The sequence below is a fragment of the Cyprinodon tularosa genome, unplaced genomic scaffold (genome assembly GCF_016077235.1).
Source record: "Cyprinodon tularosa strain WSP-4 unplaced genomic scaffold, ASM1607723v1 ctg557, whole genome shotgun sequence".
Taxonomy (NCBI): domain Eukaryota; kingdom Metazoa; phylum Chordata; class Actinopteri; order Cyprinodontiformes; family Cyprinodontidae; genus Cyprinodon; species Cyprinodon tularosa.
The window spans coordinates 35,001-47,333 of NW_024039293.1; the positions used below are offsets into that span (position 1 = coordinate 35,001).

At 40.9% G+C, this 12,333-nt stretch overlaps 1 protein-coding gene across 1 annotated transcript in view; it reads right to left on the reverse strand.

The window, feature by feature from the left end:
• cd109 (CD109 molecule) overlaps nt 1-11,984 on the reverse strand; it is a 46,844-nt gene extending 34,860 nt beyond the window's left edge. The window contains exons 1-12 of the mRNA XM_038305367.1: nt 11,854-11,984; nt 10,994-11,190; nt 10,885-10,913; nt 10,540-10,776; nt 9,170-9,295; nt 7,916-7,955; nt 7,742-7,823; nt 7,580-7,673; nt 7,364-7,496; nt 3,651-3,760; nt 3,391-3,579; nt 2,132-2,233 (exon numbers count right to left, since the gene is read on the reverse strand). Of these exons, the coding sequence (XP_038161295.1) occupies nt 2,132-2,233; nt 3,391-3,579; nt 3,651-3,760; nt 7,364-7,496; nt 7,580-7,673; nt 7,742-7,823; nt 7,916-7,955; nt 9,170-9,295; nt 10,540-10,776; nt 10,885-10,913; nt 10,994-11,190; nt 11,854-11,984 (1,470 nt within the window). The remainder of the gene's footprint in view (nt 1-2,131; nt 2,234-3,390; nt 3,580-3,650; nt 3,761-7,363; nt 7,497-7,579; nt 7,674-7,741; nt 7,824-7,915; nt 7,956-9,169; nt 9,296-10,539; nt 10,777-10,884; nt 10,914-10,993; nt 11,191-11,853) is intronic.
• Between the last annotated feature and the right edge of the window lie 349 nt (nt 11,985-12,333).

The following is a 12,333-nucleotide window of genomic DNA, read 5'->3' on the forward strand; positions in this document are numbered from 1 at the left end:
TACTCCAAGTCAATGCAATCTGGACGCAGTTGGATAGGCTTCCTTAGATAGAAAAGTTTTGACAGATCTGAATGATTTGACCGGAATAAGTTTCTGAAGTGGTTTAAGGTGACATGAATTGTAAATGAGGTTTTTATGAATAAATAGTTTAAACTGAATCCAGGGTTTTGGTTCCATTGTTGTAACTTCTGCTCGTTTTCTCAGGACTTTTTCCCTTAAGATTTCAGGAAGTCCTTCCTTCTTGGTATCTCTGAATATAAGAACAGCCCAAACATCCAGTTTTTCTCTCTAAACTCAACCTTTGTGACGTTCAAATCTCTGAAGCAGAACTAAAACACTCAAAGATTCTGTATATAATTTATTAGAGAGCCTGGAATTGGTCTATGGAGTCAGAAATGGGTCAAAATGTTTGCAAAAGTTTAAATCTTAGTTCAATATGACAAAGTAAAAGTTTGTATTTAATGTCAAATTTTTTAATTATAATGTGAGAAACTATAAAAGAAAACATAAAATAATAAGATTTGAATCTAAATTCATTTTAGAATTTCAATTACACTTTTTCTCAAATTTTTTAATTTCAGTTTTAGATTTTCAAATTCAAATACATTTCTTTTTCTTTTTTTCTCTTTAGTTTCAAATTTCTTTTTCACTGTCAGGATTTTTTTTTTTTTTTTACACTTTTCAATATTTTTCACTTTCTGATTTTGACCCCAATCTGATGGGAGTGGGCGGGGGAAACGTGATTGACAGCTTGCTGCAGCGCTGGAGACTTAGACAATCATTTTGTATACACATACACTGGAAAAACGATCTAGAAATGAATAAAAATTTCTTAAATTAAGTGTATTTACCCTTAATTGCAGCAGGTAAATGAGATAGTTTGCCAATGGAATGAGTATTTTTAGTCTTAAAATAAGATAATTAGGTAATATGCACTTGAAATTAGACAATGCAATTGTGTTTTCTTATTTTAAGTGTAAATTGTCTTGTTCCATTGGCAAAATGTCTCTTTTACCTCCTCAATCCAAGAACAAATGCACTTATTTTAAGAAAAAATGACTTATTTAGATTTTGATTTTTCCCAGTGTATAGTGCAGGGGTCACCAACCTTTTTAAGGCTGAGGGCTACTTCATGGCTACCGAGTCTTAGAAAGGGCTACCAATACTGACCTATGAACTGGAGGGATCAGTGTTCACCTACAGTAAATCTCATCCATAAAAACTCATTTTTATTCTTATTTTATTCTTTTATTCATTTCTAATTTTCTTTTTAATATTGTCATTTTGAAACCAGTGAAAAATGATGAAATAGATGATGAAATAATACATAAATGATTAAAAAGAAGAGCAACAGAATAAAAAAAAATTAAATTTAACCCACTGAGTGAGTTCTTCTGTTTTCAGAAGACGAGGAGGGCCCCCCATGTGGTCCTTGAGGGCCCCCTGGTGCCCGCGGGCACCGCGTTGGTGACCCCTGGTATAGTGTTTACAAAACTAAATTTACTTTTCTTACAGCTTAGTTCTTTTTATGTTTTATTATTTTATGTTTGCTTTTTTAGTTTCTCAGATTATAAGAAAGAAAATTGACATTCAATATCAACAGTTTTAACTAAGATTTAAAAGTTTATAAAAATTGTGACCCCTTTCTGACTCCATACAATTCTCTGTTGAATAATAACTTGAATGGGATGAAAGCTGATATCAGTGATAAGGATGAGAATAAACTGTTCTCTGGTGTCAAAGCTCGGACATGTAATACTACCACTGGCCTAGTTCTCAATAAAAAGCTGTTTCCAAAGCACAGATGGTGAAATATCACCTGACTTTGGACTATGAGAGCTACATGTGGTTATCTTAGACGACGTCCTCGCCGATATGTCCCTGGGAGGTCCCTAAGGGCCCATTAAAAGGACCTTTTTAAAATGTTTATTTTGATTTCTGGGATTCATTTCAGCTTTTTGTGTGAGTCCCTCCTGAATAACCTGAAACCCTAACCAACCCTAACTACCCACTCCTGGTTTTAAACTGTGGTTGCTTTCCAACACCTGTTCTCTGCAGGGTTGGATGAAGATCCTCCTCCCCTGATCTTACATACTGAGGGGCCCCTGATGGAGTGGAGCAAAATGTTTACCTCTGCAGGTCTGTTGGCTTTATGAATACGGAGGTAGGAATGACTCGGGGAGGTGTAGCTTGTGTCGATGAAAAGATCCTTGTAACAATCCTCTAAAGAAACCTGAAAACATCAGAAAGATAATTTAAGAGAGACGACATTTTCTAAATAATTTCAATTCAATTCAGTTTATCCATATAGCGCCAATTCACAACAATTCAGGTGCCAACTCTTAAGACACAGTTCAACCAGATCATATAAATATATATATATATATATATATACTTTTTCAATGCAAAATATCAGTGTGTCCACCTCTGACAGCTCTTTTTTTTTTTATATATATATTACCATCATTATACCGGTTTATTGTAATTGCAAAGGGTGAAGAGGCGAGGTCTTCTGTTCCCCTGTAAAGCAGTTGGGGTAGACCATCTATCCATCCATCCATCATCCAGACCTCGCCTCTTCACCCAGGCCAACTATTCCCTCTAATGACACCCTTTCAGAGACATAGACAGGTATGAGGCATTGCAGGCTAACAAAGAAGCCAAACGACCCCCATTCCAAAGGGGGGGACCCGTTCATCCGTTTCTATTTGCATGTTTTCTAAACTAAAACCAGGCTTTGTTGGGCTGCTGGATAAAACCTGGAACTAAACGCTATTTCTGACATTTTGAATTGAAAAAGCTTCCTTTTTTCCTTTTTGCTCAAATGAAGTGACTTTTTTCTTGAATTGAGGAGGTAAGTGAGACACTTTGCCAATGGAACAAGACAATTTACATTTAAAATAAGAAAAAAAAACAATTGCTTTGTCTTATTTCAAGTGCATATTATCTAATTATCTTATTTTAGGAGTAAAAATACTGATTCCATTGGCAGATCATCTTATTTACCTGCTCAAATTAAGGGTAAATACACTTAATTTAACACATTTTTTACTTATTTCTAGATGTTTTTTGCAGTGAGGATAAACGTGTTAACAATGGAAAAAAATTCAAATCTAGATAAGTAATTTTTTTCTTAAAATAAGTGCATTTGTTGTTGGATTGTGCAGATAAGAGAGACATTTTGCCAATGGAACAAGACAATTTACACTTAAAATAAGAAAACACAAAAGCACTTATTTCAAGTGCATATTATCTATCTTTATTTGAGAGCAAAACTACTAATTAGGAGTAAAAATACTAATTCCAATGGCAAACTATCTAATTTACCTGCTCAAATTAATGGTAAATACACTTCATTTAGAAATGTGTACATATTTCTAGTGAACTTACTGCAATAGTGAGATATTGTGTGTCATTCAGGACTTGGATGTTCAGAGGAAGGACTCCGTCTGCTGGCAAAGGGAACTCCATGTCCTTCATATCATCCTTCTCTTTCTGTTTCTGCATCACCGAAACTTTGACCATCTTCTCCTGATCCTTCGCCGTCAGTGGATCACCATTATAGGAAGATATTTTCAGCTAAAAACAGAAATAAAAGGTGTTTATGAGCTGGGCAGACCAAGAGGAAGACGAAATGGTTAATTTCTTACCCTGCCGTTGAAGTTTAAAGATGGTCTCAGGACTTTAGGAAAGTCTTCAAAACTAATGTGGTATCTCTCTGTTGCCAAAGCGACCGTCGCTGTGTTGTTATACGTGAGACCTGAAAGAGGACATAAAATGAGCGTACACACTAAACTGGGCCTGAAAACTGCGCTTCCACACAAAGATTTTGGTTCATAAAAAAAAGGAAAAGTCCGGTTATATTCAGGATTCAAACTTCTGAAAGTTCTTTAAATCTGAAATGATTCCATCCTGTTCAATAAATGATCAGTGTTTTTAATTCAGAGTCATTTTCATGTGAATGTGCTTTACTGGAGGCATCCATGTTTGTCAAAGAACACTACTGCCACCTACTGGTTAGTGATGTCACGGTGCGGTATCGGCTGTTGATCAAGTCCCAGTGCTGTATCTGGTGTTTGTCACAACGCGCTATTATCCAAGTCATCTTGAAAACATTCTTCTTCCAAATGTCGGCTACATATTACGGGTTTTTTCTCTGGCCAGAAGTTCGATGGCAAATCCTCCCTCTTCAAGTTGGCGATCCAACGACCAACCCGTCCGTGGAGGATCAGGAATCAGAAAGGTGGAATAACTCTTTTTTTCACTTTTACCCGATGTATTCCAGCATCCAGCTGCCATGCACGTGGGCATTGTCAGTTTCACTATAGCTCTGGTGAATTTCAATGGTGAAGTCCTCTGGAAATCTTCAATAATTGTTGTTGATTGCAGATGTGTCTAGTAGTTCCCATTGATTTATATTTGGGCAAAAATGGCCGCTCCCAGACTCAGTGACCGCAACAAAAATTATTTTAATTTTTTTTATTGATTAACGACAATCTCATTAAATCACATATTTTAGTTTTAGGTTTAGTTTTCTCCTATCCATCCGCCAGTGATGGGACTAACGGGGTTGAAAGTAACGGCGTTACTAACGCCGTTACTTTCTTTTAGTAACGAGTAATCTAACTAATTACTTTGACTGTAACTATAACGCAGTTACCATTGCAGACACCCCGTTACTGCGCGTTACTCAGGTCGCACAATGAACCTTTTTTCATGATAGGACTCGTGCGCAGCTGCGTGAAGCTGACACCCCACCCACGTCCAAAAACTCTGCAAATAGACTGAATGGTTAGTGCAACGTTAGTGCAGATTTGTGCAGAAAAAAATATTGTTTGTGCTACTTTTGTTTAAGAGATATTAAAGATTATTTTGTAGGTCATCCAGAGGATGAGAATGGCTGATGTATAGTGAGATTCCGTCTGTCAGTTGGGTAGGTGGGTGTTTCCGCTGGCGGGTGTTAACGTACAGCACACACAGAGAGATGGAGAGTGAGGAGGACTCCAGCAGCAAAACAGCGTTTTCCACATGGAAATACCGGTGTTACGTCGAGCTGCGTTTCCCCATCACATACGGTTTCCTCTGCATCTCCGCACCGCGCAAGCGACAGGAAACGCGCATGCTCGCTAAAGGCGCGCACCAGTCGCCCTGTGCTCGCGCCACAGGAGCACTATGGAGAGCGTGAACGATCAAATTATAGCCTATATGGAGAAAGGGAGAAATCTGGATGGATGGATGGATGGATGGATGGATGGATGGATGGATGGATGGATGGATGGATGGATGGATGGATGGATGGATGGATGGATGGATGGATGGATGGATGGATGGATGGATGGATGGATGGATGGATGGATACTCTGCCTTTTCAACCTACTGTATTTTTTATTTTAAACATTATTTGATGGCCTTTGTGGCAGGGATGGAGATCCATATTTTATGTCACACACAGAGTATACATCTAGATAGATAGATGTATAGATAGATGTTGCAGTATCTATAACAACCCAAACACACAGGATTTCAGAATTAGACATCCCCAGTTATTAATTTCATATACTCACCAGATCTGAACGCCCTGTTAAAAAACTTCACATGGCGTTCCCCCTGATGTCATTTACATTGAGTTGCAATAAATGCAAAACTCTCTGCAGGTTCTTGTCTTTGTTGTCCGCACTATTCAGCTGGTTTTTGAATCACACGGCGAGAAGGTGGGGGCTGGGTGGTGAGGGTTACGGGGGCGAGAAACGCAAAAGTAACGCAATAGTTACTTTTACTAGTAACTAGTTACTTTTATTGTGGAGTAACTCAGTTAGTAACTCAGTTACTTTTTGGGAGAAGTAACTAGTAACTATAACTAATTACTTTTTCAAAGTAACGTGCCCAACACTGCCATCCGCACAGGTCTGCTTAATTCAGAAAGAGGAGAAGTTGGCGACACAGATGGTGTCTGAGATGTAGAACTGAAGCCAGATTACATCATAATTCTTCTCAGAAAATTAATCTAACTTTATATGAAACTTAATTTGTAGATGACTATATTGGATCAGAAACCACAGTGTGATAAATGCTGGCGGTCCTGAGACCTGTTAGTCAAATACGAAAACAAGCTTCATAAGCACACTGGAAAAACAGTCTAGAAATAAGTAAAAATGTCTTAAATTAAGTGTATATACCTTTAATCTGAGTAGGTAAAGGGGATAGTTTGCCAATGGAATTAGTATTTTTACTCTTAAAATAAGATAATTAGAAAATATGCACTTAAAATAAGACAATGCAGTTGTGTTTTCTTATTTGAAGTCTAAATTTTTTTCTTCCATTGGCAAAATGTATCTTTTATCTCCACAATCGAGGAACAAATGCACCTGACTTATCTAGATTTTGATTTTTTTCTGGTGCAGCTTAAATCCTAAAGTCTACACGGATTTAAACCTTTCCTCACCATCATAATTCTCTCCCTGTTGATCACTGAGGTGAGTCATAGAATATATATGTGTTGGAGTTATTATGATTTCTGTTGTTTTTATCATTTTATTAATTTATATCTTTTATATTGCTTTTAATCATTTGTTTTTTTCTATGATACTTTCATCAGTGGAAACATCGATGCAGGTCATAAGACGGTCAAATGTTTGGCGAAAATGCTTTCCTGTTTTTCATTTGAGAAACACCGAAGTTAAAGTTTATGACCCCCGACACCTTTTTTAAAAGCATATACTGAAACCAGACATGTTCTCTATCTTAAAAGCTCATGCTATGTCTAAGAGATTGCGTAATCGAAACTAACGACTGCTCAATAAAAAAGCCTGCAAGCGTGGAGCAAGACGAAGGTGCACAGAGAGATCCCAAAGCTCTGTGTATTTACCCTTTGCAAAGCATCTTACACTGTCTTTGTTTTATTCCTTATAGGTTAAAGTTGGGGAAACTTAACAACCCTAACAGTATGAATATCACTATATGTGAGGAATTCACACTGATTACTGTAAATGTTCTTAAAGTCATAGGGAAGTCATATTTAAATGTCATTCTGGCTTAAAAATGTATTCTTTATCAGACGATATCGTCCCAAAAGTTAGATCATTTCTATTTTTTTTTTAAATCCTGTTGTAAAATCTGTTTTTTCGTTATGTTATACAGGCCATGTAACCATGACGATGCAGATGACACCCAGCTGTACATTAGCATGTCATCAGGTTGACTATGAACCCATTTCATTCTCTTTAATTGATTGTTTTGCTTTTATGCCTGTGTAACTTTTTTTTCTTTTGTCTTGCCACTGTAATGTTCTCTATGACTTGCCTTGCCCTGCCTATAAATGAGACCAAAACATGTTCTAACTGCTTCTATGTTCAAACGGACTTACCCGTCAGGTATTCGGTCACAGACACCTGGATGGTCAGGTAGACCCGGCTTTCTTCATAGAATATCATCATCATCCATTCCCAGTCTAGAGGAAAGTCGACAGCATCAAACATGAACTTTTCGGACCCATGGATCTGGAAAAAAAAGGTAAATTTAGGAAAAAATGTAATATTTAATCAAAACGATTTAGACCAGGATGGACTCTTTATTTCCTGACCTCCCCCTCCTTGCTGTGACTATAAACGTTGCCATGGGAGTGAAGACTGACTGTGATGTTCATGTGTCCGTGGACGGGTTTGCCATACCAGTACCTGAGGACCAAAATAGAACTCATGAGCCCAGGGCTGGTGAGGTTAAAACCACGAAAAAAAAGTCCCACCTGGCCGAGACGAAGCCTTTCAGATTGTCCTCCCAATGGATCACATCCGGAGCTTTGATCACTACCTCAAACTTTGGCAGAACTGGAACCAAGCAGACACAGGGTTAGCGGATCAGAGGGACTGGTTGTCCTACAGGGACATGCCTGGTTAAACGTGAGGAGGACCAAACTCACCATAATGATCCACGCTGAAAGACTTCTCCGTGGAAACGCCCTTAAAGAAAACAGAGATGACCTCTTTATTCCCACCATCTACAGCAAGACAACCATTACGTTCATTACTGGTTTAAAAACTGGTTTAGTCTCCAAGGCCCTGGTTCTGTTCAGTCCTTCTGATCCGACTCTGATACAAATCCTGAACAGGACAGAGGATGAAGCCAGACTAGCAGAACCTTCTCCTGCCCTCCAGGCCACCAGAGGGCGACATCCCACTAAGCACTGGTTTGTTTTTTCCTTCGTTTTTTATTGTCATTACACTGTCACAAGTACAGAGCAACAAAATAAACTCTCTGCATTTAACCCATTGAGGAGCAGTGGGCTGCCATTGTGCGGCACCCGGGGAGCAGTGCGGGGTTAAGGGACCCAGAGTGGCAGTCTGTGGGAGTGGGGCTTTGAACTCAGAACCTCTGGATTCCAAGCACAATACCCTAACAACTAGGCCGCCACTCCCTCCGTGTTCTGGTAACTGACCCCTAAACAGAACCCATCAGAACTTTCCCCCCCCTCCAGGTGGTGGAGTGGTTTCAGTGCCAGAGGCCATGTCCTTGGGGGCTTTAAAACCCCTGGTGGGGTCTCCCAAGGCAGAAAGGCTCCTAGTAACAGGTCAGACAAAGAGCGGAACCATGAGGGACTGGGCAGCAGTCAGAGGCTTTGGCCTTGGCAACCCGATCTGTGGATCTGTAAAGTGGCTCTGGGGATGTGCAATGTCCCCTCGCTGGTGGGGAAGCAGCCTGAGCTGTGTCGGGAAGTGGTACAGGGGGGTAACAAGGGGCGATCCGCCTCCAACGACCACCTCCAAATCAGGAATGGTAGGGTCAGGAGGAAATCAAACATGTTTGGTCGTGGGCTAATTGCTCAGTGGGCAAACAAGGATCCTTTTTGTTCTTCTTCCATGGTGGGGGTGCGAGTGAAATTGAGTAGGCCTGGGTGGCCTGCCGGTGCTGGGGCTGTCACATCTGCTCTCCCCAAAGGGTGGTGGAGGGAGGGGCGAATAGCGAATTCAGTGGAGGTAGTGGCTGGGTGAATTTTTTGGGGTAGGTGGGTGGTTGTTTGGAGAGGGGGGTCTGGGGTCTGGTTGGGTGGCCTGTGTGGGGCATGTGGGCCCTGTCCCCGGTGGGAGGTTGGTGGGAGTTTTAGCCTCGTTATGAAAAAATCTGGAAGTAAAGATGGAGACCGTCCCTCCATTAGGAGACCTAGGATGAGACCTACCTTCACGGTAGCAATGATGCTCCACTCCCCTAGAGGAGGGTTCTCAGACAGCTGGAACTCCGTGGACACCACACCGAGGACGGCAACCTCGTCCAACCACTGTCTGACCAGGTTTCCTCTGGGATCCTGGATCAAAGGACAAAAATCTCAGAATCCACGACGTTCCTCGATAAAAAAATTTACATTTTTGTAGTTAGGAAGCTGAGAAAGAGGCATTTCTTGCAAGGAAAAAGTAACTACCAACACATACACTCCCCACAGGGGAACCAACCCACCCCCTGCATAAAGAACTTTCTCACACTTGAATATACTGTATGGAAGAAAGCAACCTGAGTTCATCAAGTTCATTTGAGGTCAGGTTAATATATCTTTCACTGGTCTCATAACAGTAGTCTTCCCCTTCATGCCATGAAGGAAGCTGTTTGAACTCATTCTCATCTCTCATGACCTTCGTTTTGATCCTGTGAGACTAAGAACAGACAAACCTCAACATTTTTTACTGAACACACCATTTTTTCTCCTCAACCATCCTGGAGAGAAATATCAGCTGTGCTGCTGCCATCAACACCTTTGTTTCTAGATGTTGGAGCTTGGCCTGTTTTCCAGTGTAGTCCTGTTTCTCTGACTGTGACTAACTGGATGTGCTCTCTTCATCCTCTGACATGGGAGCTGGCTCGGAGCTCGTCTGCCTGGCTGTGTGTTTCCTGGACGGGGCCGCCTGTGGAGCTGGTTGACAGTTGCCTTTTGTATCTATGCTTCTTTTTCTATGTCTGCTTCTGTCTCCTTGAACCCCAGTGGGCCTCAGCAGATGGCCGCTCACACTGAGCCTGGTCCTGCTGGAGGTTTCTTCCTGTTCAAAGGGAGTTTTTCCTCTCCACTGTCGCTACAAGCATGCTTAGTGTGAGGGATTGCTGAAGAGTCAATGAGTCGATGCAATCAGCTGGTTTTCCTTAGATAGAAAACTTTGAATCAATCTGACTGGATGATCTGGTGAACTGGAAAGTGACCTGAGATGACATGATGTGAATTGGAGCTATAGAAATAAACTGAATTAAACATGTTGAGCTTTTTCAACCAGAAGCTTTGATTGGTTTCATCCTTAGTATTCCCACAGAGGAGAACATCTATGAAATGACAGAAAACCATGGGACGTTCTGGGACATTCTCCATCCAATCTGAGCTTTAATGTTCTACAAAGAAGAACGGAGAACTCTAGGCTTTTTTTTACAGTTCTGAAGCTTTAGGGGTGTGAATGCTTTTCAGGGAATTCTGTTCTCAGTTAAACTAAAGCATTGGTTCTAATAGGTTCCGGTGGTTCTGGTCTTCAGATCGATCCCTGATCCGGATGGGTTCTAATGAAAGGTTCTCACCCGGATCAGGATGTCTGCTGGCCCGACACAGGGCTTCCCGTCAGGCAGAACCGACACGGCTCTGATCTTCACCGCCTGACCCGGCTGGTAGGATCGTTTGTCGGTCTGGATGAAGGTGGACACGCCTCCAGGCTGGACCTGCAGCTGCGTGGAGTTGGAGAAGATCTGGACCGAACCTCTGTGGCCTTTGACCTTTAGGGTGTAGGAGCTTCTGGCACCAGATTCGGCTTCTTTGATCTGCCAACGGAAACAGAACCAGATCAACGAGCGATCCGAACATTAGAAAGGGAGATCAGCTGAGCTTCCCTGATCCAGGTCAGAACCAGAGAAACGTTTGGTGCTTACAGCAGGCAGAGTCAGCTGAGCTGTGGTTCCTGCAGAGAAGACGAGATGTTAAAAGTTCTGATGAGGAAGTTCTGATCGGACCCAAACTGTTAGAGGACCCCGGACCCACCTCCTTTAACGACGGTGGAGTTCTTGGACAGAACTCCTCCTCGTTCCTGGTAGATCTCAGCAGAGACGGTGACGGAGGAGGAGCCCAGAACGGTGACCGCCACTGAGGTGGGGAGTCCGGTTCTGAGAGCCGTGGGAGTCAGCAGCAGGTAAGAAGGCTCCGATTTAGGCTGGATCCAGTCCCATCCAGAATCAGGCCTGGAAAACCAACGGAAAAAAAGGAGGACAGGATCTGAACTCAGGCTCCAGTTTCTGTTCACACGACTGAACAACCAGTTCATGTGAGCAACCAGAACCAAACCAGAACCATCATTTAGAACACGGGTCCAAATGCACCGTATGACCTTTTGAAAAACAACAAGGTATGAATTAAAACAACAGAAACTCATGTTTGAGGGAAAAAATTAAATGATCCAAAATGTGAAATTAAAAGAATGTCATCTTAAAAAGCAGAAATGAATCGATCAATCGCTGATTTCTTGTAAAAAGAAAAATGTTATTAACATTTGTAACAGTTAAGTCATTAAAATAAATCTTATTCATTAAAAGGATTATTTATAAAGCACGATTTAAAAATGAACTGGTCATACTTTTTTAATAGTATTTTAACCATTTTTTTAAAAACAGATTATTAAAATTCACATTTAATTTTTAGGCATTTTTAAAGAGTTATAAATTGTAATAAATACAAAAGCTTTAAAGAAAACTGATTAGTCCAGCATAAATATTTAATCAATAAAAAGTTTTCTATTTCAGCTTTTAAACCCTTAAAGAAGTGAAACGAGAAAAGATGATTTTTCAGCATAAATTCCTGTAGATAAGATGAATTGAAGGTCCTCTGTCAGCTCCAGGTGAGCTTACCTGTGAGGTTCTGTGAGGTTCTCTGCAGCAGTCAGGACCAAGAAGAGGAAGACTCCCTTCAGCTGGAGGCGATCCATCATCAGGGCAGCTTCTGGCTTCTGGGAGCAGCAGGCGTCAGGAGCTGCCTTCATACCTGCAGAAAGAGACCACGCCCCCTTCCAGCTGTGCCACCTGAGCAGGCGTCACCTGCAGCCTGCTGCTCTCATTCACAGCTTTGCTTTAAAATTAGCTGCAAAAATAAGCTTTGATGTGATTATTGCATTTAATCATGTATCGTTTTTCATTTATTTTCATTTTTTCTACATCGGCTGTTTTGCGTGATTCAGTTATTCGTTCTTAACACGTTTTTATTGTGCAGTGATTCATTTGATCCTCTGCCTTTATTGTTTTTGCGTTCAGCTATGGAGTGAATTTTGTTTCGATATTGTTTCAGCAAAGAACCATTTTGTAAATTGAATTTTTTAAAAGGTGCAACCCAGA